The sequence below is a fragment of the Hypoxylon fragiforme genome, assembly GCF_022984875.1.
Source record: "Hypoxylon fragiforme strain CBS 206.31 chromosome Unknown GGS25scaffold_4, whole genome shotgun sequence".
NCBI lineage: Eukaryota > Fungi > Ascomycota > Sordariomycetes > Xylariales > Hypoxylaceae > Hypoxylon > Hypoxylon fragiforme.
Window position 1 is genome coordinate 165,375 of NW_026054759.1, and position 17,913 is coordinate 183,287.

A 17,913-nucleotide genomic window follows, 5' to 3' on the forward strand; every position below is an offset into this window, starting at 1 on the left:
AACAACAACCCTAGATTATGTAGGTTATGTTTGGTAAGGTAGGTAGGCAGGCAAAGGCACGGGAGCCCGTATTACCCGTAGACTGTGTAATATCATCTGTAAATCATCACTGGCCGCCCCCTTTCCCCCGTTTACGTCTTAGCCAAAGGCAACGTGAAGCGGGTAAATCCCATCTCCTATAGTGCTAGCATGTAGCGCTAGCGACGGTCTAGGAGGGAGGGGGGGGAAGAAATATTAGGACGGGGGGTTGTTTAGGTGGGTGGGTGGGTGGTTTAGTGAGGCGTTTTTGTTCCTATATGTTGTGAAGTCTAAGATGGTGTACTATATAGTGCTATAACCCAGGATTCCCTCGATGCTAAGCTAGGTTGGGAATCATAGCACTGGGATATGGTCCGAACAGGTAACAAGGGCGGCAAAGAGTGGACCTGAGCCCAGTTTCTCGGTAGGAGCCCTAGCTGAAAAGGGCGTCGCTCCATTATATACCAGTGCTAACGATCGGTATCCGACGAAGCGTTTTCAGCGTTGACCGGGGTCCGTATCCCATCCAATTGGCACCAGTTCGTGGTACGACGAGACTGTCTGCACTCACGGCACACACGAGACTAGGAATCTAGGACATGGGATAAGCAAAACTGCGACTACAAGCATGTGGATATATGTATATGTGAAAAGGAAATGCCACTATAGGCATATGAAAATCCGTGACGCTTTGCAACGGTTTGATACCTCGCTGATATGGGAGAGACAGGGGTATAACGTCCTAGTTTTTGTTAGCATACGTGACTATATATGTGGCTAACGTTCGAGGGCAGGTTCTTCTCCTCACCTCATCATTATCGTTCCAAACGAAGAGTAAACAGTAACTATTAGTTTCTCACCTAACTTACCTGCTACATTGTAGTTTTATTACTAATATACTTGATAAACCATGGCGGAGTCAGTAGAAAAGATGCCTCTGACAGGCGTCGAAGCACCTGTGACGCCACCCTCTACTCCCGGTCGATCTAAGACCGTGCGACCATCTCCACCGAATAGCCAACCAGAGCAGCGAATCTACCTACCGGATATGTTCTCGTCCATCATGTCGGTAGACGCTGCCGTGAACCCGAACTACTTTAAGGTCAAGTCCAAGGGCGACGCATGGTTTTCCAAGTAAGCATGACATTTACGCTAAACCTCGTTGAATAACCCCCCCATTTTAGAGACTCAGCTCGCTCACTGATCGAGTACATTGTGGATTACTAACATTTTGGTATAGAACTGTCAAGGCAGATAAAAAATGGACAGAAAAGGACAAGTCTGTAGATTATGCTTATTTGAGCTCTCTCTGGGCACCAAACTGCGACGCCGAGAACCTTCGAATAGTGTTAGACTGGAATCACTGGGTATGTCTAACCAGCCATTCTTACCTATTCCTAGATGATTAAGGGGTATGCTAACATGCGTTACACAGGTATTCAGTTTTGATGATAGTACGTGTGGTCGGCAAAGACCTGTTATACTCCCCCGCTAATCTCATATTACTCTTAGTGTTCGATGAAGGTCATTGTAGCCAGAGCCTCGCCGCTGCACAGGCTGAGATTAATGTCATGGTCGGCATAATGGAGGGGACACAACCGCGGGCTGACCCAACAGAACCCGGAGTAGAACATCCGCTTAGATACGTATACCAGACTGTAATGGATCGTGTAAACAAGGTATGTCTCGTCCGCCTCATATTTCTTCTCATAAGGGTGGAGATTTAAACTAATATCATGCCATCAGACCGCATCACCAGGTACGCATATAGCTCCCAGGGGAGGCTTTCGACGGGAACTCCCACAGTGAGAGTCACTTGAAGCAGATAGGCTAACTTCATATCAGAATTCAAACAGCACTGGAAAGAAATGCATCAAAGATATTTCGACGGGATTCTCGAGCAGGTAAAAGTTGTGGAGGGTAAACGCACCTTTACCCGCGATGTGAACGAGTTTATGGCTATGCGAAGAGGAAACATTGGTGTATACCCAGCCATTGCCCTGGTAGAGTATGATACAGCACTACCCCTGGAAAACATACGGGATGAAAGAACAAGTCCAACTAATTTTGTGGATTTAGGTATTGCGAAGGCGTCAGGCTCCCTCTGGCAGTCCTCGATCACCCATCCCTCCAGGAATGCATGTGCGTCTCAGCGGATCTTGTGGCACTGTAAGTGAAATCTTGACGACTATAGCATGGGTTTTAATACTAACAATCTCATAGCGTTAATGATGTTATATCATATAAAAAAGACCTGGTAAGTTAGAATCAGAGGCCATGAATCTTGCTCGGAGGCCATAGTGACTAATAATTTTCGATTAGATGTTAGGAGGTGATCAGAATATCATTATGCTTCTCATGGATCAGGGATTATCGATACAGCAGGCTGTTGATCAGGTTGGCAACATGTTTACAGACTGCTATAAACGTTGGTACACGGCTCATGCAAACCTGCCCCAGTGGGGAGAGGAGATTGATGGGATGGTGCTCCGATTTATGGAAGTGTGCCGTAACGTTGCTTTGGGAAATTTATACTGGAGGTAAGTTGAAGAAAAATGAGTCATGGATATGGTTTTGTGGGCAGATTTGCTAATAATGAGCTGGTAATAGTCACAAAACAGCACGATATCTAACAACTGAGGATGGGGATTTGCGTGACACAAAGGTCCTCATCTTACCAGGTTGATCTTTTTGATGGTACATCGAGGAGAGTGGTCAGGAGAGTGGTCAGGAGAGTGGTCGATGGTCGACGGTCGGTGGTCGTTGGCTTGCAGTCCAGGGTCCGTCCTGTCCTGCATGGACTAGGTATGTAATCCATACCTGGTTGGTATCCAGCTATGCTGGTGTTATATGCCGCACGGGAACGCGCCGTTCCCGAACGGCACATTGGTTGGTCTTGTTTTGGGATGAATGAGCAGAGTGACCAATGATAATTCAGATGAAAGACTGTTTTTTGCATGATACATTAGGACATTAGGATAGCTCAACCTATCAAGCATGGGACTTGTGAGATAGCAACCAACATTATGTGGAGTTAATTGGAGGGGATCTTATGATATTATATTATACATACCTAGCACACCTGATATACCTGGGATACCTGGCTTACCTAGCATATTACCTGGGCACTTAAGCGAGATGCATGCAACCAGGGCTGTTCTCCAGAGTTAACAACCTGGAACACGGCTAAAACTTGCCATCCTTGATAAGCACGTTCGTAGGTGACCTTAGGTAGCTGGTACATAGCTAAGAGGTGATTTTCCTTTGTGTGACAGGCGCGTATCATGTCAAGAGATGATAGCATATCCACATATAGTTCTTTGCTTTTTGCTTTTTGCTTTTTGCTCCTTTTTTTGCTGTGCTCCCTTTTATGGGACTTGAGGATTAACAGGCTCCGTTTCTCGCAAGACCAATTCAGACTGAGGGGATGAGTTGTTAAACAACTTTGAATGAGTGAAAAGAAGAGTAGTACTCGGGCCCTTTTATTTCGAATATTTCGTTCAAGTTAGATGCCTCTTTCCTTTTTCTTTTTCTTTTCTTTTCCTTATTATTATTATTTTTTTTTCTTGAATTTTCAAGCCGAAGTGAAAGCGAAACATGGAACAGAACTCATACAAGATGGTGTGAAATTCAATTTTGAGGTTGTAAATTGAAGGATGTAAAGTGCAGATGAAAAAGAGTAAAAGATGACAAGGCTATCAACGACTCTTCGCAACTTCCAAAGTTGAAATGTAGTTAGTGCGGCGGCTGCTTAGTAACACGACACATCTTCAGCACCCCTGGCCAATTTTCAGCCCCAAGCTAAACCTTATTACACACCGCCTAAGGTTACATACTGGTACTAACTAACTACTAAGTTACTAACTAATAACTATGTACACAGTAGCAGAGGGGTTTGGGGTCTAGAGCGGCAGGTTGAGGGCGGACATTCTAAGACAATCCCCCTCCGTCTCCCCTCCATCCTCCATCTTTTGAGACCCCCACTTTCCCAATGTAGTAAGGTACCTAGGCAATTCTTAGATTTTTGGTCCCACGTTTCTCATCAATCAAATCAATCAGGCCGAAATTTCGAGAACAGTCAAGACAGGAAGTTACAACTACGTACCTTGACAACGTACCTTGACAACGTACCTTGACATTACATACATTCCAACTCCATCTACTTACCTAACCTTAGACCTTACCTACCTAACCTTACTTTACATTACATTCCTCACCTGCAACCATTCGTCGCTCACTGTCTTTTATTCTCTACCTCAACCCACCCGTTCTCATTTTGAGAACAAGTTTCCTTCATTCGCTCATTCGAGTTTCAAGGTCCGATTAAATCGCACACCAGCTCGATAACATGGTATGATATGCCTACCCCCTCTTTTACTATTTCTATGGCCAGCTAGCCATGCCGGCTAAAGGGTAAATCTATGTAGATCTACATATGCTAACAGCTCAATCCAAAGGCGTCAACTACCAAACAGCGCTTGGCGCTTGCCATTTGCGACTTTTTGTCCACTTCCTTGACCGATGGAACCCTACCGTCGGAGGAGAAGGATAGCATCGATGTAGCCATCAATTGCATTGCGGAGTCGTTCAAAGTCGACCCCACCGACCCTTCCGCCGTGACCGCCGCCACTGGCACCCAGAACCTGCTCCAGGTCTATGGCGTTTACGAGAAGCTAAAGTCCACTACCTCCGCCGCCGCCGCCGCTTCGAAATCCACCCCGGCAGCAGCCTCCCCACCCGCCGGCGCGAAGGAGCCCACCGCCGACGAGAAGGCCCGAGCTGATGAGCTGAAGGCGAAGGGAAACCGCGCCATGGCGTCCAAGGACTACCCCACCGCCATCGATATGTACACCCAGGCGCTGGCCCTGTACCCCGGCAACGCCATCTACCTATCCAACCGCGCCGCCGCCTACAGCGCTGCCCGCGATCACGCTAGTGCTCGCACCGACGCCGAGGCAGCCGTCAGCCTTGACCCTAACTATACCAAAGCCTGGTCGCGCCTAGGCCTCGCCCGCTTCGCCCTCGGTGACGCTAAGGGCAGCATGGAAGCGTATCGCCAGGGTATCGAACATGAAGGCAACGGCGGCAGCGAAGCGATGAAGAAGGGCTTTGAGACAGCCAAGCGACGTGTCGAAGAACTCGAGTCCGACGCCGTCGAGGCCACTCCCCGCGGCGTTGGCGGTGGTGGAGCCGGCGGCATGCCTGACCTAAGCAGCCTAGCCGGTCTCTTCGGCGGCGGTGGTGGCGCTGGCGCCGGCGGAAACCGAGAAGGTGGCGGTGGTGGCGGTGGCATGCCCGACTTCAGCTCCATCATGAACAACCCCATGTTCGCCAACATGGCGCAGAGCCTCATGTCGAACCCGGATATGATGCAGAATCTGATGAGCAACCCACGCCTGCGCGAGATGGCCGACCGCTTCAGCTCCGGCGGCGGCATGCCCGACCTCGGCTCCCTCATGAGCGACCCCAACATTGCTGATATGGCCAAGAACATGATGGGTGGCGGAGGTGCTGGCGGAAATGGAAATAATGACGGTGCTGGACGGGGCGCTGGACGATGAAGAGGAGGTTAATCCAACTCACCGAAGGCTACGGAGTGCCTGCTTACTTCCAAGTACCGAAACTACCGTGGCCGTTACCCAAGACAGCCAGAGGTTTTCCAGGAAAGCCAACCGGAAATATGATTCTGCGGGAGGTGGACGGCGGCAATTGGAATTGGAATGGGTCACGAATGTGTCGATGTGTCGATGTGTTTGGGAAGACAAAAGACAAAAGACAAAGACATAGATGAAGAAGAAGAAAGAGAGATCATCACGGTTTTGAGTTTTTGATCCAAATGCTATTATAATCATAGGCCCAATTCTTGTCTCTTCCCCCCCCCCCCCCCCCCCCCTTTCTTTTTTCGTTACTGGGTGACCAAGTCTCCGTTCTGCGTTATCTTTTCACTACACGATGGTATGAAGGGAGGAGGGAAGGAAGACATCATCACGACTATCACGAGGGACTCCAAGGCTAGACTACATAGTAGGGTACGCTAGGGTACTAGGTAATATGAATGACCAAGACTCAATTCGATCAATAAAGTATCAAAAGTTGATCACGTCCGTTTTAGTATCTACCTAGGTAAATAACATACATCGTGATGAGTAACATAACCACAATGCCTTCAGGTAACCCAGTAATTATCATGATAAAAAAGTAAAGTTTTTGGTTCATCTACCCTGTTTTCTGTAGTAGTTAAGACAAGAACCGAAAAGGGGCCCAAAAAGAACATTTAAGGAACTGAAAGCCAGAAACAAGATTGGTAAAAAAGGGGGATGGTTTAAAAAGTAAAGAGGTAAGGTATTATGACCCCTCTCACAGAAGAAGACGAAGCAGAAAGGGGGTAAAATCAAAACATGCTCTAATTCTTTTTACTTTTCCATCGTACAACAATTCAACACCTCGACTCCATACCAATGCCATAGTTTTCCTTCGTTTTCTTTTCTCTACCAAGCTCTCTCATACGCCTCGGGCTCCTTGATAAAAGAAGAAATTACCAAAAAACAGCACAAACACAAATAAATAAGCCTCTCTCCTGCTTGCCCTTGAATGCTAAAACAGCCAGTAAGAATCGAAAGGGAAAGATAAAAAAACAAACGCAGGAATAGATAAATATCAAGAACACTTTTTTTTCTTTGCTCCTGTTTAGCCCACCACCCTTTCATCATCTGTATGCATGACCAACCCTAGAAGCTAGCCGATCGGCAGAGTCCCTCATTATCAGAAAAAAATAAATCATAACCGAATAGCCCATGATACAGAGAATACATCGATAATTGACAACCCTTGTCTAATGGCTCCAATGCGGAAGACACTCCGTAGAAATGTTGTAGCAATATGCAGAAGAAGTAAAACGGTTAAAAGGTCGGATCCAAAAATTGGGTCGTGTCTTGCAAACGAAGAAAAATACCTAAGTGATATAGAAATGCCGAATATCCTTGGAGTCTCAGCCAAAGATTAGAAAAGAAATCATCGCGCGTTGGATGTTGAGCCACCGCGTCCTTGTGAGGATCCTGTAGCCCCCTTCACGTTTAGTCGAGGGTTGGACGGGTTGCGTCGTCGGCCCTTCCCGCCACGGTAACGGCCTCGATTCCGGCCGCGAAACCCACCCCTCCCCCTGTCTGCCCCTTGTGATGGCTTCTCTTCAGCTGGAACAGGCTTTGCATCACTTTGTTCTTGTGTGGGTTTCATGTCTTTCCCGGGAACATTAGGTGGATTCGGCACCGGCTGGCTAACGGAGCGTGCCGGACTGTAGCTAAGCGACGGATGCTCGGGACAAGAAACAGACTGGAGAGTGTTTCGACGAGGTTTGGGGTCCGATACCTCTTCGAATGGGTTTGGTTCGGTGACTGGCTTAGTAACTGGCTCCGGGGGAATGACTGGCGAAGCAGCAGCAGCAGCAGTAGCACCATGTCTACTCGAAGGGGTCGCCTCATGTATTGTGGTAGATATAGAAGCAGATTCCAAGTCCATAAATGCTGCCGCATGATGAGAACCAGCCTCTTCTTCAGCTTCTTCAGCCCAGCTGTTTCGTACGGGGGACGAAGGAATCGGGTTTGGCGCAGCAGCTGTGGAACGTGGTGTAAATTCCGGAGCGCCAGGATTCAACTTTGAACCCTGTAAAGCCAGAGGTTAGCATCAATCGGAAAATCACGAATGATTTTTCGATGGATCTACTACCTCTTTCTTATGCCCATTCGGAGTTTTCACAGCCCGTCCATTAGCCTTTGCCGTCGCAACGGGAGTCGCGACAGTTGGTGTTTCTGGAATGGCCTCGGTGGCCTTCGACTTATCGCCATTTGTCCGCTCGTCAACAGATCCATCGGTTTGTGTGGTAGCCGGAGGTATCACACCGAGAGCCTCTCCATTTTGCTTGTCTTCTTTTGATTCCTTAGGCTTGACGAATATTTGCTTAGACCACAGCTCGGCGTATTTACCCTGCTTGGAGATTAAGTCCTCATGATTACCTTGCTCAGCAATCTCTCCATTCGCAACAACAAAGATGGTGTCAGCATTCATAACAGTCGAAAGGCGATGTCTATATTCACTCTTAGCACGGAGACACAAAGTTGGTTAGCTTATATACTCACGCCACGATAAATGTAGTACGACCTTGACATAGGGCGCGAAGACCTTCTTGAATTTTCTGCTCCGTATCAGTATCAACAGAGCTCGTGGCCTCATCGAGGAGCACGATCTCAGGCTGCTTAAGGATAGCACGTGCGATTGCAATACGTTGCAATTCGCCGCCGGATAGTTTACTAATACTGTCAGTAAACACGTTCAACACCTTGAAGCCGAGAATCACTTACACGCCACGCTCGCCAACACGGGTTTTGTAGCCCTCGGTAAAGCCCATAATATGCTCGTGGATTGCTGCTGCTTTGCACGCGCTGTATACTTCTTCATCTGTCGCTGACAGTCGAGCGTATCGAATGTTGTTTATGACGGTATCATCAAAAAGAATTGGCGATTGAGGAACTATACCGATAGATTGTCGCAAGCTATGACCCGGGTTATTAGTAAGAAGTTTTGTAACGGAATGGAAGACATGATCTGCCCTAAACGAAGGACATGTCTCACGAGATTCATCTACATAATAATAGTCTCATGAGTAAAGAACAATGGAACGTACCTTGAAATGGTCACGTCTCGGATGTCTTGGCCATCAATGAGAATTGAGCCGCCAGTCACATCATAGAAACGATCAAGAAGCTTCAGTATTGTTGACTTTCCAGCTCCAGTGGCGCCAACAAACGCAACGGTAGTACCAGACGGAACTGACACTTTCACGCCCTTCAAGATGTCCTTCTTCTTGTCGTAGCTGAAACTGACGTTCCGGAACTCCACCTTACCGCCCTTGAGACTTAAGGGTCGAGCATCGGGTTTCTCAACCACAGTCGGCTTTGTCGTCATCACGTCAAGCAGCCTTTCGGCATGTACCAGGTCCTGGCTGATACTCTTACCGAGCTGCGAGAAGAAGCGCAAAGGTGAGGTGAGTTGACCCCAGTAGGTCAGGAGCATGACAAAATCTCCAGCAGTCGCCTCGCCGTGTGTGATTTGATACACGGCTAAGAAAGCTCCAGCGAGCAACCCCGCAAGGAGGATTAGATACTGAAAGGCATGTCCAACAAAATAGCCGGAGTAGAGCGACTTTGCAGCGGATATGTGGGATTTAACGGCCACCCCGTATCGATTTTCTTCATATGGAACTTGATTAAAGGCACTGACAGTCTGCCAGCCCTGAATACCGGCCTGTCGGATATAATGCTCTTCAAAATACCTGATAAGTGGCCTGTCAATATTTGACCATGAATTGTGGATCATAGATATGAAGGGATATTGGATATAGTTCAGAGGTTTTCTTAACAGGTTACTTACGTTCTCACCATCTTCTTCCTCTTCTCCTTGAAGCTAGCAATGATATGGGTAGCGGCTTGAATGAATGCAGCACCAGTGGCAATCGAAATGAAACCTTCGTATGGGCCAAACTTGGTAGACAGATACGTAAATGCAATGACCAAGTCAATCATCATTGGCAGTGCTTGAAAACATATCGACTCGAGCATGTTGGAGATGGAGGTTCCGTTCGAAATGGCGACAATGAGGTCGGAGGAACTCTTGGAATCGTGGAACTCGGAAGAGAGATTCATGATATGGGAGTATGCCGCAACCGTCAGTGCTTCCTCAGAGTAATACTCAATAGGCAACCATAGCATTTGCCTCAGAAGATTAATTCCAGCCTCGGATGCTAGGAGTCGAAGACCAGCAAATATTGCGACCTGTACCCACGGATTCTTTCCAGAAACTCCACTCAAAGAGTCCATAACGGCACCATACTGACGGGGAATCAAAAAGTTGAGGGCGTTTCCGGCCAAAAGGCAAAGTCCCACGAGCGCAGCGTATAATTGGAGGCGGCGATTGTTGACAGGCCAGATATATGGGAAGAAGATTAGAAATCCCTTGACGTACGCAATCCAGCTACCCTCGTTCTTGAGCCGTTTTTCTATTTTCTCGCGGGATATGCGCTCTTGACGTTCCCAAGGAGATTCGGGATCACTCGGAGAGTTAGCTGTCTCGGTGTTGGTTGCTTCCGTGTTCGTGGCGTCCGAATTAGTACCGTAGCCACTGTCCGCTGATGTGTCAATACCATTCAATCGCTGGCCTGGTTTAGGTATAAGTGGCGCTCGTTCCTCGTCATCTTCGACATCGATTTTACCATCCCGCCAAATAAAGTATGCTAAGAGGGTGATTAGAATGACTATGCAGCGGACGACGCCGATCGAGGCATCGAGTTCCAGAAACAGTGATTTATCAGACGAATGGGTGTGGTTGGCTGCCGATTCATGAGCAGTGATAAACAGGAGTGTAGCAATTACTGGCTCGAACGCAAGTGCAATTAACCACGATCCATAGAACGGGTACCAGACGGTGCTAGGATAGTTTGTAAGACTATTTTGCTGGATTCCGAAGGACAGGATGCAAGACAGCAGACCGATAACCGTGTCCTGGGATGGCCATCGTGACCATACAGCAATCTCAACGACTTTGAGAATGACCTGCGCCAGGAAAAGGGCTATGAATAAGAAAAGCAGGTAGAGTATAGCCTTGCGTCGCACGTGTACGGATTTATCCGAGTCCGATGTCTGAAGTGTGCAGACGGCGACGGCTGAGGTAATGGCGAAGTACAGGAAAACTACGAGCGGATAAACATAGTGCAGCGTAGCCTGCAGCCCCTGCAGGTCTTCGCCTCCCATTCTCTCAGTGGTTATGCAACCGAGGTTTCAAAATTCGAGAAACAGAGAAGAGGTCCTCGGGTGCTGAAAAGGACCGGTAAGATTATAATGAGATCTAGCTGAAGTGAAGTAGTGAAGGAATAGCTTGTTCCTAAACCTTCGGTGTTAGTTTTCGATACCTTTGGATGATACGAATTCAAAGGATCAGTTTATGGAGGTGATTTCTTTTTGGAGGGGGTGGATGGAAGGGGAAGAAGAGGAACCGGAACAGGAAAAGCAAGAGTCCTAGACAGCATGTGTTGGTGTAGTCCCAACAATGGATATTTTCGTTTCATCCACAGATTTTCTGGTTGGTGTGTTATATGTGTGCGCATGTGTGTGTGTGTAGGTAGAATAGAGAAGAAGTGTGAGGGTAAAGAGGAGGTTTGGTGTGGTGGTAGGTAGGGTAGTGGTAGTTTGAGAGATGGGAGATGGGAGATGGGAGATGGGAGATGAGAGATGAGGTATGAGGTATGAGGTATGTAGAGATGAGAATGAAGATGAGATGGAAGGCAAGGGTATTGAAGGTTTATTGAGTTCTGGGTTGGATCATTCAGGAAGAAACTCAGAGTCACTAAGCAGGAAAGAACAGTGGACGCTGCTGTTGGAAGCAATAGCCTTTGCCTTTTCTATCCTGACTCTTCGTTCTGCTCTTTCTCTTTTAAAAAAAGATAAAAGATCCTAAAATGGATGTGACTAGTCCCTTCCTCGCTCGCTCTCTCCTTCTCAGGTAAGTAACGACGACGAGAATCATCATGAACCATTTACAGGCCCCCTTTTCTTCAGCATTTCAAGGCTTCAGCCAGCTAAAACCGCCAAACACCAAGCTCTGGAATAATAATCCATCACAGTATCTGACGAATGCTCCGATAGGCACTATATATGTATATATATATATATACCTTGACATACATAGATATATATAGATATAGATATAGATGAACACCACTCAGATTGGACCAATGACGAGAGATATGGGAACCCGCAGTCTGTGAACCTGTCTGGGAGCTTGTCTGGGTTGAGATGGATAGACGGATAGATGAATAGATGGGTAGATGGGTAGATGAGTAGATGAGTAGGTGGGTTAGATGAACAGCGGAATGGGGTGAGGGGAGGGATTGATGTGAATAACATATCTCGAGTCTTTTCATTACCGACTTCCTAAATGCAAGCAAACAGGAAGCCGAGAATGGAAGTCATCCAATCTTGCATCTAACATCTTTCCTTTTACCACACCTCCATGTAATGCAGGAAGGTAGCGTTTTGGGGTGTTGGGGGGTGGTTGAATTTAACATTGGGCATGCAGTAACTTACCTGACCAGGGCATAATCCCTCGAGTAGATCAAAGGATGCTTCGGATAGTACCTATTGGCGCTGGTACTGATACGGGTACTGTTCCTTCTCTGTATATAAAGTCGATGAGGCTCGAGCCTAAAGTGGTAACTTCAAAAAGCAAGTCGCTAACCATACAGCAGTCCCGATTATGGCCCTTGAAGTAGGCGGGTGCGCGCCGCAATGTCCTAGCCCCGGTAAAGATCTCCGTTTGCTATCGGTCAGGTTCCGTCGCTGCCTTTATCGAATTCTGCCGGCCACGTGGAAAGCGAACAGGTCTTTGGATCAGCCCTATGGGTGATGCACGCTCGGGCTACAGTTTAAGAACTGCAGACAGTGGGTGAGTTCAGGCCCAGACAGGGAAAGAGGAGCCAAGTTAATTACCTTGGTCGGAGGACTGCAAAAACCAAAACCAACTTACGTAGAGAGCCAGAAGTTGGCATGTAGGTCACGGGGTAAGACAAGCAAACAGCACCCAAGAGTCCAGATGTAACTCTTCGTTAGCTCGGTACGTCTTGTTGTATCTGCAGTAGTCAACTTAAACACCCGGCACAACGAAGGTCGGACGTGTACAATGTTTGGAGGTGAGACGAGACATAACTTAATGTGGAACGAGACGTGGTGTAAGAGCCGTGACTGGACTTAGAAGTCACGGATGATAGCATATTCAGAGTCCAAATTGTACATAGTAAGGGGGTGGTTTTTTTGTTCCGCTCCGAGATCGACATTTGTCTAATTTCGCAAGCCTGCAGCACCACTACCCAAATACACATCACGCGGATCCCCAAATGAAGTGGGATAACTCTGCTAGAGTCTAGAAGCGAGACTAGACTCGTCTCGGGTCTACCGGCTAGCAGAACCCGTGATCGTGTGTGCCAATGCATGGTACTAGGTACTACTATGTATGTATGTAGATAAGGGCTGGGATTGGAATTCAGGGGGTAGCAATCCAAAAAAGAATGTGGCCATCCTGAGGAGCCGCATAAAATGACGGAAAAGACTACGCCGTTCCAGTTGGAATCTACCACCATCCCACCATAATATCTCTCATCCATCCATCCATCATTACAGAATTGTTTGCAGTTGGCAACGTGCATACTGCAAACTTCGATTTCACCAACATTTAGACTGATGGGTAGATGGATAAGGGAGAAAGGAAACAAGAGAAAAAAAAGGCCAGCATAGGAAGAAAAGGAACTGGAAGAAACCATCATCGCAAAATCGACCAACAAGGTGCAAGGTTAGCAATGGACTAGTGCCAAAACCCCCCAGACGGGATGCCCTATTTGCCCTGTTCGCGAGCCAAGAAAATTTGCATTTGGGCTGACACCTGGGTCTTTCCTTTCCAAATTGATTTCATTCGACCCAGTAGCCCAGCCTCTGGAATAACGTGGTTCACGCTAACGCGAGCCATTTGACGCCACGACCAGTTCTGCCGGCTCGTCGACTCGCGAGACTTGGTTTAAATGGTAGGAAGGGAATGATAGGAATGGTATATTTATCCCTAGGCCTCGAATGGAAACGAAAAAACAAACTGTTATCCGTTAGGAAAGTTGCCAGTATTCCCGGTGGGACAGTATCCTCTGTGGTGCTTCTTTGCTGTTATCCAACAATTTTACAATCGGATGTGATTACCTGGCCGGGTGCAGGAGCTCGTCGCGTGGTGACACGTCGACCTAATCGGAACTCAACTCGCAGGTGCATACCTAGTACATAAGCAGTGACAAGGGAAAAACAGGAGCAGGGATCAGTGCGCGAACCGTTCACGGCCCGTGTCCATACATAAGCAAGCCCACATTCGTATCCCGATCGAGACGACATGAGCTGATGAGCTGACCTTTTGGTGGAAATGTAGGATTTCCTGCCTGGGTAGGTTTGGGTAGGTTCGAAGATACCTACCCTAGTAAGGTCTTGACCGAGGCGGCCCCCAACTTGACTGGTTTCTTGAGCTTATCATCTCGGTATGCAATTAACATACATAGATGGCATCTATCGAAAGTTCGGAGTTTTTGGTGCATCTCATGATCTAGGTAGCTGAGAAGCTTAGCTCGAAGATGGTGACACAACCTGGCCGTTGAGGGTACAACCGCATCTCCCGCTCGAAGCATTCCATTACCTAGTTGCTTCAAGTTGGTACTAGGCAGGCAGACTGTCTGGCTGGCAGGGTACTAGGTAGGCTGGCTCCAGTTAGAAAGGTCTTACAAAGATGTTAGAACACGTGTCTATAGTGAGACAACTAACAGCAAGTTGGTTAGTATGACAGTATGTAGGTAGGTACATAGGCATGTAGTATGTATGTAGTATAGGGATGTCAATAGTTCCGCAAAGTAAAAAAGGGGGGGATTTATAGGTAGTGGTTAGGTTAGGTAGGTAACATGGAGTTGGTGATAGGTATGCAGTATATGCAGTATACTCACATTACCTACTACCTACTACCTAGTACTAGGTAGGTAGCATGGTAGCATGGTAACATCAATATGTAAATCATCTAACCTTAGGTGGGCAATGTAAACTGATACTACCCAATTGGCAATTTGCAGTAACCAGTGAAGATGTTGAAATTTGCGGTGAGGAGTTCCGGACCGAGCTTTTACAAAGTGAAAATCCAAAAGAAGTAAATGATTTGCGACCCGAGCGGGTGGGTTAAGGTTCCCAAGGTTGCCAATAAAGAAAGAGCCAAGGAGCCGGTACTTAGCTGATAGCTACCTAGCTAGCCCTTGAAAGATGGAGGGTGGGGGGAGGAATAGTGTAGGTAGCCCTGGAGTGATCAATCAATCAATTCAAGTTAAATCCAGAATCTTTTAGGCCTGGAACGTGATGCCGTTACCGTTAGCAAGCTAGGTACTACACGTGTAGCGACTCTGCACTAGCATTAGTACTTACATACATAGTAACTGCCAGTTGATTCTAAGTAACTACCATAGATAAACTTTTCAAGGTTCATATGCAACTGTCAAACTCTCTTTCCCCTAATACTATTCCAATTCCTACCTAGCATTTTCCCCAGATGGTTTAGTGTGGGTTGAACTACTGTAGTCTTAACCTTATTATTTCCCCGATCAGCACATCTCATCTGTTCAGTGATCTGTTGAGTGTGATCTATCAGTTTATTCATTTACTAGGTACATGTAGCATAGGTGCATACATCCATGAATAACTAATCCATGGGTATTTCAAAGTTCAAGTTACCTTTTACCTCCGGGGCTACAACTTGTACCTACATACATACCAGTGACCTACATACATGTAGGTGTAATTACACAACATTGAAGCATCAAATATCACAAACAGCCCGTCGATATGTAGGTAGGTACGTACGTATGTATGTACGTACGTACGGACGTACATCATTGATGCATACCAGTAGCTTTGAGGTGTACACATGTACAGGGAAATCCCGTCGTATCACAGTATTGGTAACGAACCGTTGACGAACATCGCGTCTTTGCATATCAACCAACCTACATGTACTACATGTATGTATGTAGATAGGTATGGTATGTCGGTTCCTCCGTGCTTTTTATATGCGCGACAACAATCGATCTTCTATCCATTGATCTGCCCGTCACTCATACCTTTCCTCGGGCACACCGGTTAAGCAAACCTTAGAGACACTCTGCTGCTGCATATGCAGTTTGTGATCTCATGCACCCAGCACATGAAACTACATGTAGGTACTCCAGATCCGATACCATCAACCGGCGGTGTAAAACTCAGCGTTACCAAGCTCGGAAGCGAAAACGAAGGCGCATACTAACATTCTTCTTCAGATGCGCGTATTCGAGTTTCCATTGTCGTCATTATCTACGTATACTAATGGTGATGCGTACTATGAGTGTAGGTATGTATGTACATGGTGAGAAGAGTCGATTGTACAGCTTAGAGCTACCTCATCAGAGCCGTATTGGACATGAGCGTTGAAAAAAAAAACCACATTGCGCCACCCGGTCCAATGACTCAAAACGTATGCGCGGCGCAGCTGTTGTAGCTCTATACTTGCTGACCACCCTCCCACTTTCGTCCGACATGCAGATGATTGTACGAAACTTCCAACGGCTGAAGTAATAAGCAGTGCGGCTCACTTGAGCCTCCTTCTGGCCAACATCGGATTGCTATTGTGTCAGCATCATCTGATTTTCTACAAGATAAATAACATGTAAATGCTGTTGCTGCTCATGGTGTCAACTGATCCTAGTAATCTCACACTCCAGGAATTCATTCAGACCAACAGCCATGTCCTACGGTGTTCCGCACCCTCCGGAGCCTTGCGGGATATTACCGGCTCGGACATTCATGTTTCCAAGGTTGGGGTAATTGTTAGCACATCAGTCATATCAAGCATGTTATATAACTGCCGGCATAAGTTATACATGATCACGCCTAGTGTTATGCCTCACTACCTCCTACTACATAGTAGGGAGTCCTACAATCGATCTCGTATATTCATGTTGACCAACAATCTGAAATGGCGAAGGTATCTCCCTCCAGCCACATAAAATTTACTCACTATGATCTACATACCTAGTAAACATCCAGATGGTTATGCCGATATTCAAGTAGCTTATATTCAGCTTGTTTACGGGGCAAGGTAGATCTGCGGGTATAGCCTGGAGGTAAGGCTATTGCACGGTAGGTCAATTCTGAAGGCTATAGGCTATTCGGACCAAACCCTGGTCATGAGAAGATACCCAGGTATAAGCTTATTTTTTGATTCCCATCGCCCCGGTAATAACTCGCGCCACAGCTAGGCAGGTACCTACCCCAGGTCCATGTTTCGTGATTTTTGTGATTTTCATTACAGACGCACCTAGGTGGCAAGGCAGCACTAGGAAGATCCTCTCTAGGCGGTAGGTAGGCCTGATGTATGAGATTGGTGGGGAAAGGGGAGCCATTATCTCCAGTACCAATCCTCCAATTCTTATTGCGACTTAATTTCATCTCCACAGTCTACCATTCCCAAGTAAGCGAGACCGGAGGAAATGGCTACTGACCAACAAAATCCACTCATGGAAGCGGTTGCTGCAGGGAGAGTTGCCGAGCTAGAACAATTCCTCGCGACGAAAGAGGAGCCTTCAGCAGAGACCATCCAAAGCCTTCTGGCAAAAGCGGCATGGGAGTCCCAACTACCGGTCGTTGAGTTTCTTGTCTCCAGATATCCTTCTGTGCCCCTCAACGAAGAAACCGTCCGTGCGGCCATCTACTCCAGCTCCACCGATCTGGTCTCGGCTCTACTTGCCAAAGATCCTTCCATAATCAACTGGCAGTTCGACAGACGCGGCACGCCCATCGCGCTCGCGTGCGTGAGTAAACAACCCGTCGAGTTCGTTGAGTTTCTACTCCGAGCCGGCGCGGACCCGAACTTGGATCCGGATGTCACCCCGTTGCCGCTGGCCGGGGCGGCTTTCCACCAGGATATTGGCGCTATCGGGGTTTTGTTGAAATATGGCGCTAAGTTAGAGGGCTCAGGGGCACTCGGGGTAGCAGCGTCGCGTGGTCATGAGGCTGTGGTGCGGTACCTGATGGAGCGCGGCGCTAGACCAGAGACCGACACCTCGAAAGTTGGAAGTCCCGAGTCTGCTGTTCATTATGCGGTGCGGAAAGGTCATCTAGGGGTACTAAGAATATTCCTCGAGTATGGGCTTGAACGACGCATGTTGATGGATATTGTCACTGAAGAGGAAAGTAAGGAGGGGAAAGATATGAGCGCAGTTAAGGAATTAGCTGCAAGTCAATGAGATGGCAGTGA

General features: G+C 47.4%; 5 protein-coding genes across 5 annotated transcripts; 3 read left to right on the forward strand and 2 right to left on the reverse strand.

Moving 5' to 3' along the window:
* The first annotated feature begins 359 nt into the window (after positions 1-359).
* Positions 360-3,361, forward strand: GGS25DRAFT_484423 (Presilphiperfolan-8-beta-ol synthase). The gene is made up of 12 exons (XM_049260457.1): positions 360-442; positions 512-750; positions 813-1,152; positions 1,259-1,385; positions 1,454-1,472; positions 1,531-1,697; positions 1,765-1,777; positions 1,864-2,026; positions 2,098-2,187; positions 2,242-2,275; positions 2,341-2,558; positions 2,629-3,361. The coding sequence occupies exons 3-12, from the start codon at positions 929-931 to the stop codon at positions 2,702-2,704; spliced, it is 1,131 nt and encodes a 376-aa protein (XP_049117346.1). The 5' UTR covers positions 360-442; positions 512-750; positions 813-928; the 3' UTR covers positions 2,705-3,361.
* A 531-nt stretch (positions 3,362-3,892) lies between these two features.
* GGS25DRAFT_484428 (small glutamine-rich tetratricopeptide repeat-containing protein 2-like protein) lies at positions 3,893-6,122 on the forward strand. Its single transcript, XM_049260458.1, has 2 exons — positions 3,893-4,369; positions 4,476-6,122. The coding sequence occupies exons 1-2, from the start codon at positions 4,367-4,369 to the stop codon at positions 5,577-5,579; spliced, it is 1,107 nt and encodes a 368-aa protein (XP_049117347.1). The 5' UTR covers positions 3,893-4,366; the 3' UTR covers positions 5,580-6,122.
* Positions 6,123-6,878: 756 nt separating this feature from the next.
* Positions 6,879-11,059, reverse strand: GGS25DRAFT_212903 (uncharacterized protein). Its single transcript, XM_049256891.1, has 6 exons — positions 9,442-11,059; positions 8,696-9,343; positions 8,373-8,564; positions 8,151-8,321; positions 7,741-8,098; positions 6,879-7,677 (listed from the first exon to the last, which is right to left on the reverse strand). Exons 1-6 carry the CDS (start codon positions 10,815-10,817, stop codon positions 7,030-7,032), a joined length of 3,393 nt encoding a protein of 1,130 aa, XP_049117348.1. The 5' UTR covers positions 10,818-11,059; the 3' UTR covers positions 6,879-7,029.
* Positions 11,060-12,312: 1,253 nt separating this feature from the next.
* On the reverse strand, positions 12,313-13,514 carry GGS25DRAFT_212722 (uncharacterized protein). The gene is made up of 2 exons (XM_049256889.1): positions 12,589-13,514; positions 12,313-12,494 (listed from the first exon to the last, which is right to left on the reverse strand). Exon 1 carries the CDS (start codon positions 13,379-13,381, stop codon positions 12,701-12,703), a length of 681 nt encoding a protein of 226 aa, XP_049117349.1. The 5' UTR covers positions 13,382-13,514; the 3' UTR covers positions 12,313-12,494; positions 12,589-12,700.
* A 3,360-nt stretch (positions 13,515-16,874) lies between these two features.
* Positions 16,875-17,902, forward strand: GGS25DRAFT_530527 (ankyrin repeat-containing domain protein; the record flags this gene model as incomplete). The annotated part of the gene is made up of 1 exon (XM_049265390.1): positions 16,875-17,902. Exon 1 carries the CDS (start codon positions 17,147-17,149, stop codon positions 17,900-17,902), a length of 756 nt encoding a protein of 251 aa, XP_049117350.1. The 5' UTR covers positions 16,875-17,146.
* Positions 17,903-17,913: the final 11 nt, after the last annotated feature.

Bases quoted from the DNA above. Each gene is read 5' to 3' on its own strand.
- GGS25DRAFT_484423 (XM_049260457.1), top strand. From the start codon at position 929: ATGGCGGAGTCAGTAGAAAAGATGCCTCTGACAGGCGTCGAAGCACCT. The intron at 1,153-1,258 runs GTAAGCATGACA...ATTTTGGTATAG, and splicing joins GGCGACGCATGGTTTTCCAA to AACTGTCAAGGCAGATAAAA. The intron at 2,027-2,097 runs GTATGATACAGC...TTGTGGATTTAG, and splicing joins CCAGCCATTGCCCTGGTAGA to GTATTGCGAAGGCGTCAGGC.
- GGS25DRAFT_212722 (XM_049256889.1), bottom strand. From the start codon at position 13,381: ATGATGGTTTCTTCCAGTTCCTTTTCTTCCTATGCTGGCCTTTTTTTT.
- GGS25DRAFT_212903 (XM_049256891.1), bottom strand. From the start codon at position 10,817: ATGGGAGGCGAAGACCTGCAGGGGCTGCAGGCTACGCTGCACTATGTT. The intron at 9,344-9,441 runs GTAAGTAACCTG...GCCACTTATCAG, and splicing joins AGGAAGAAGATGGTGAGAAC to GTATTTTGAAGAGCATTATA. The intron at 8,565-8,695 runs GTACGTTCCATT...CCCGGGTCATAG, and splicing joins CGAGACGTGACCATTTCAAG to CTTGCGACAATCTATCGGTA.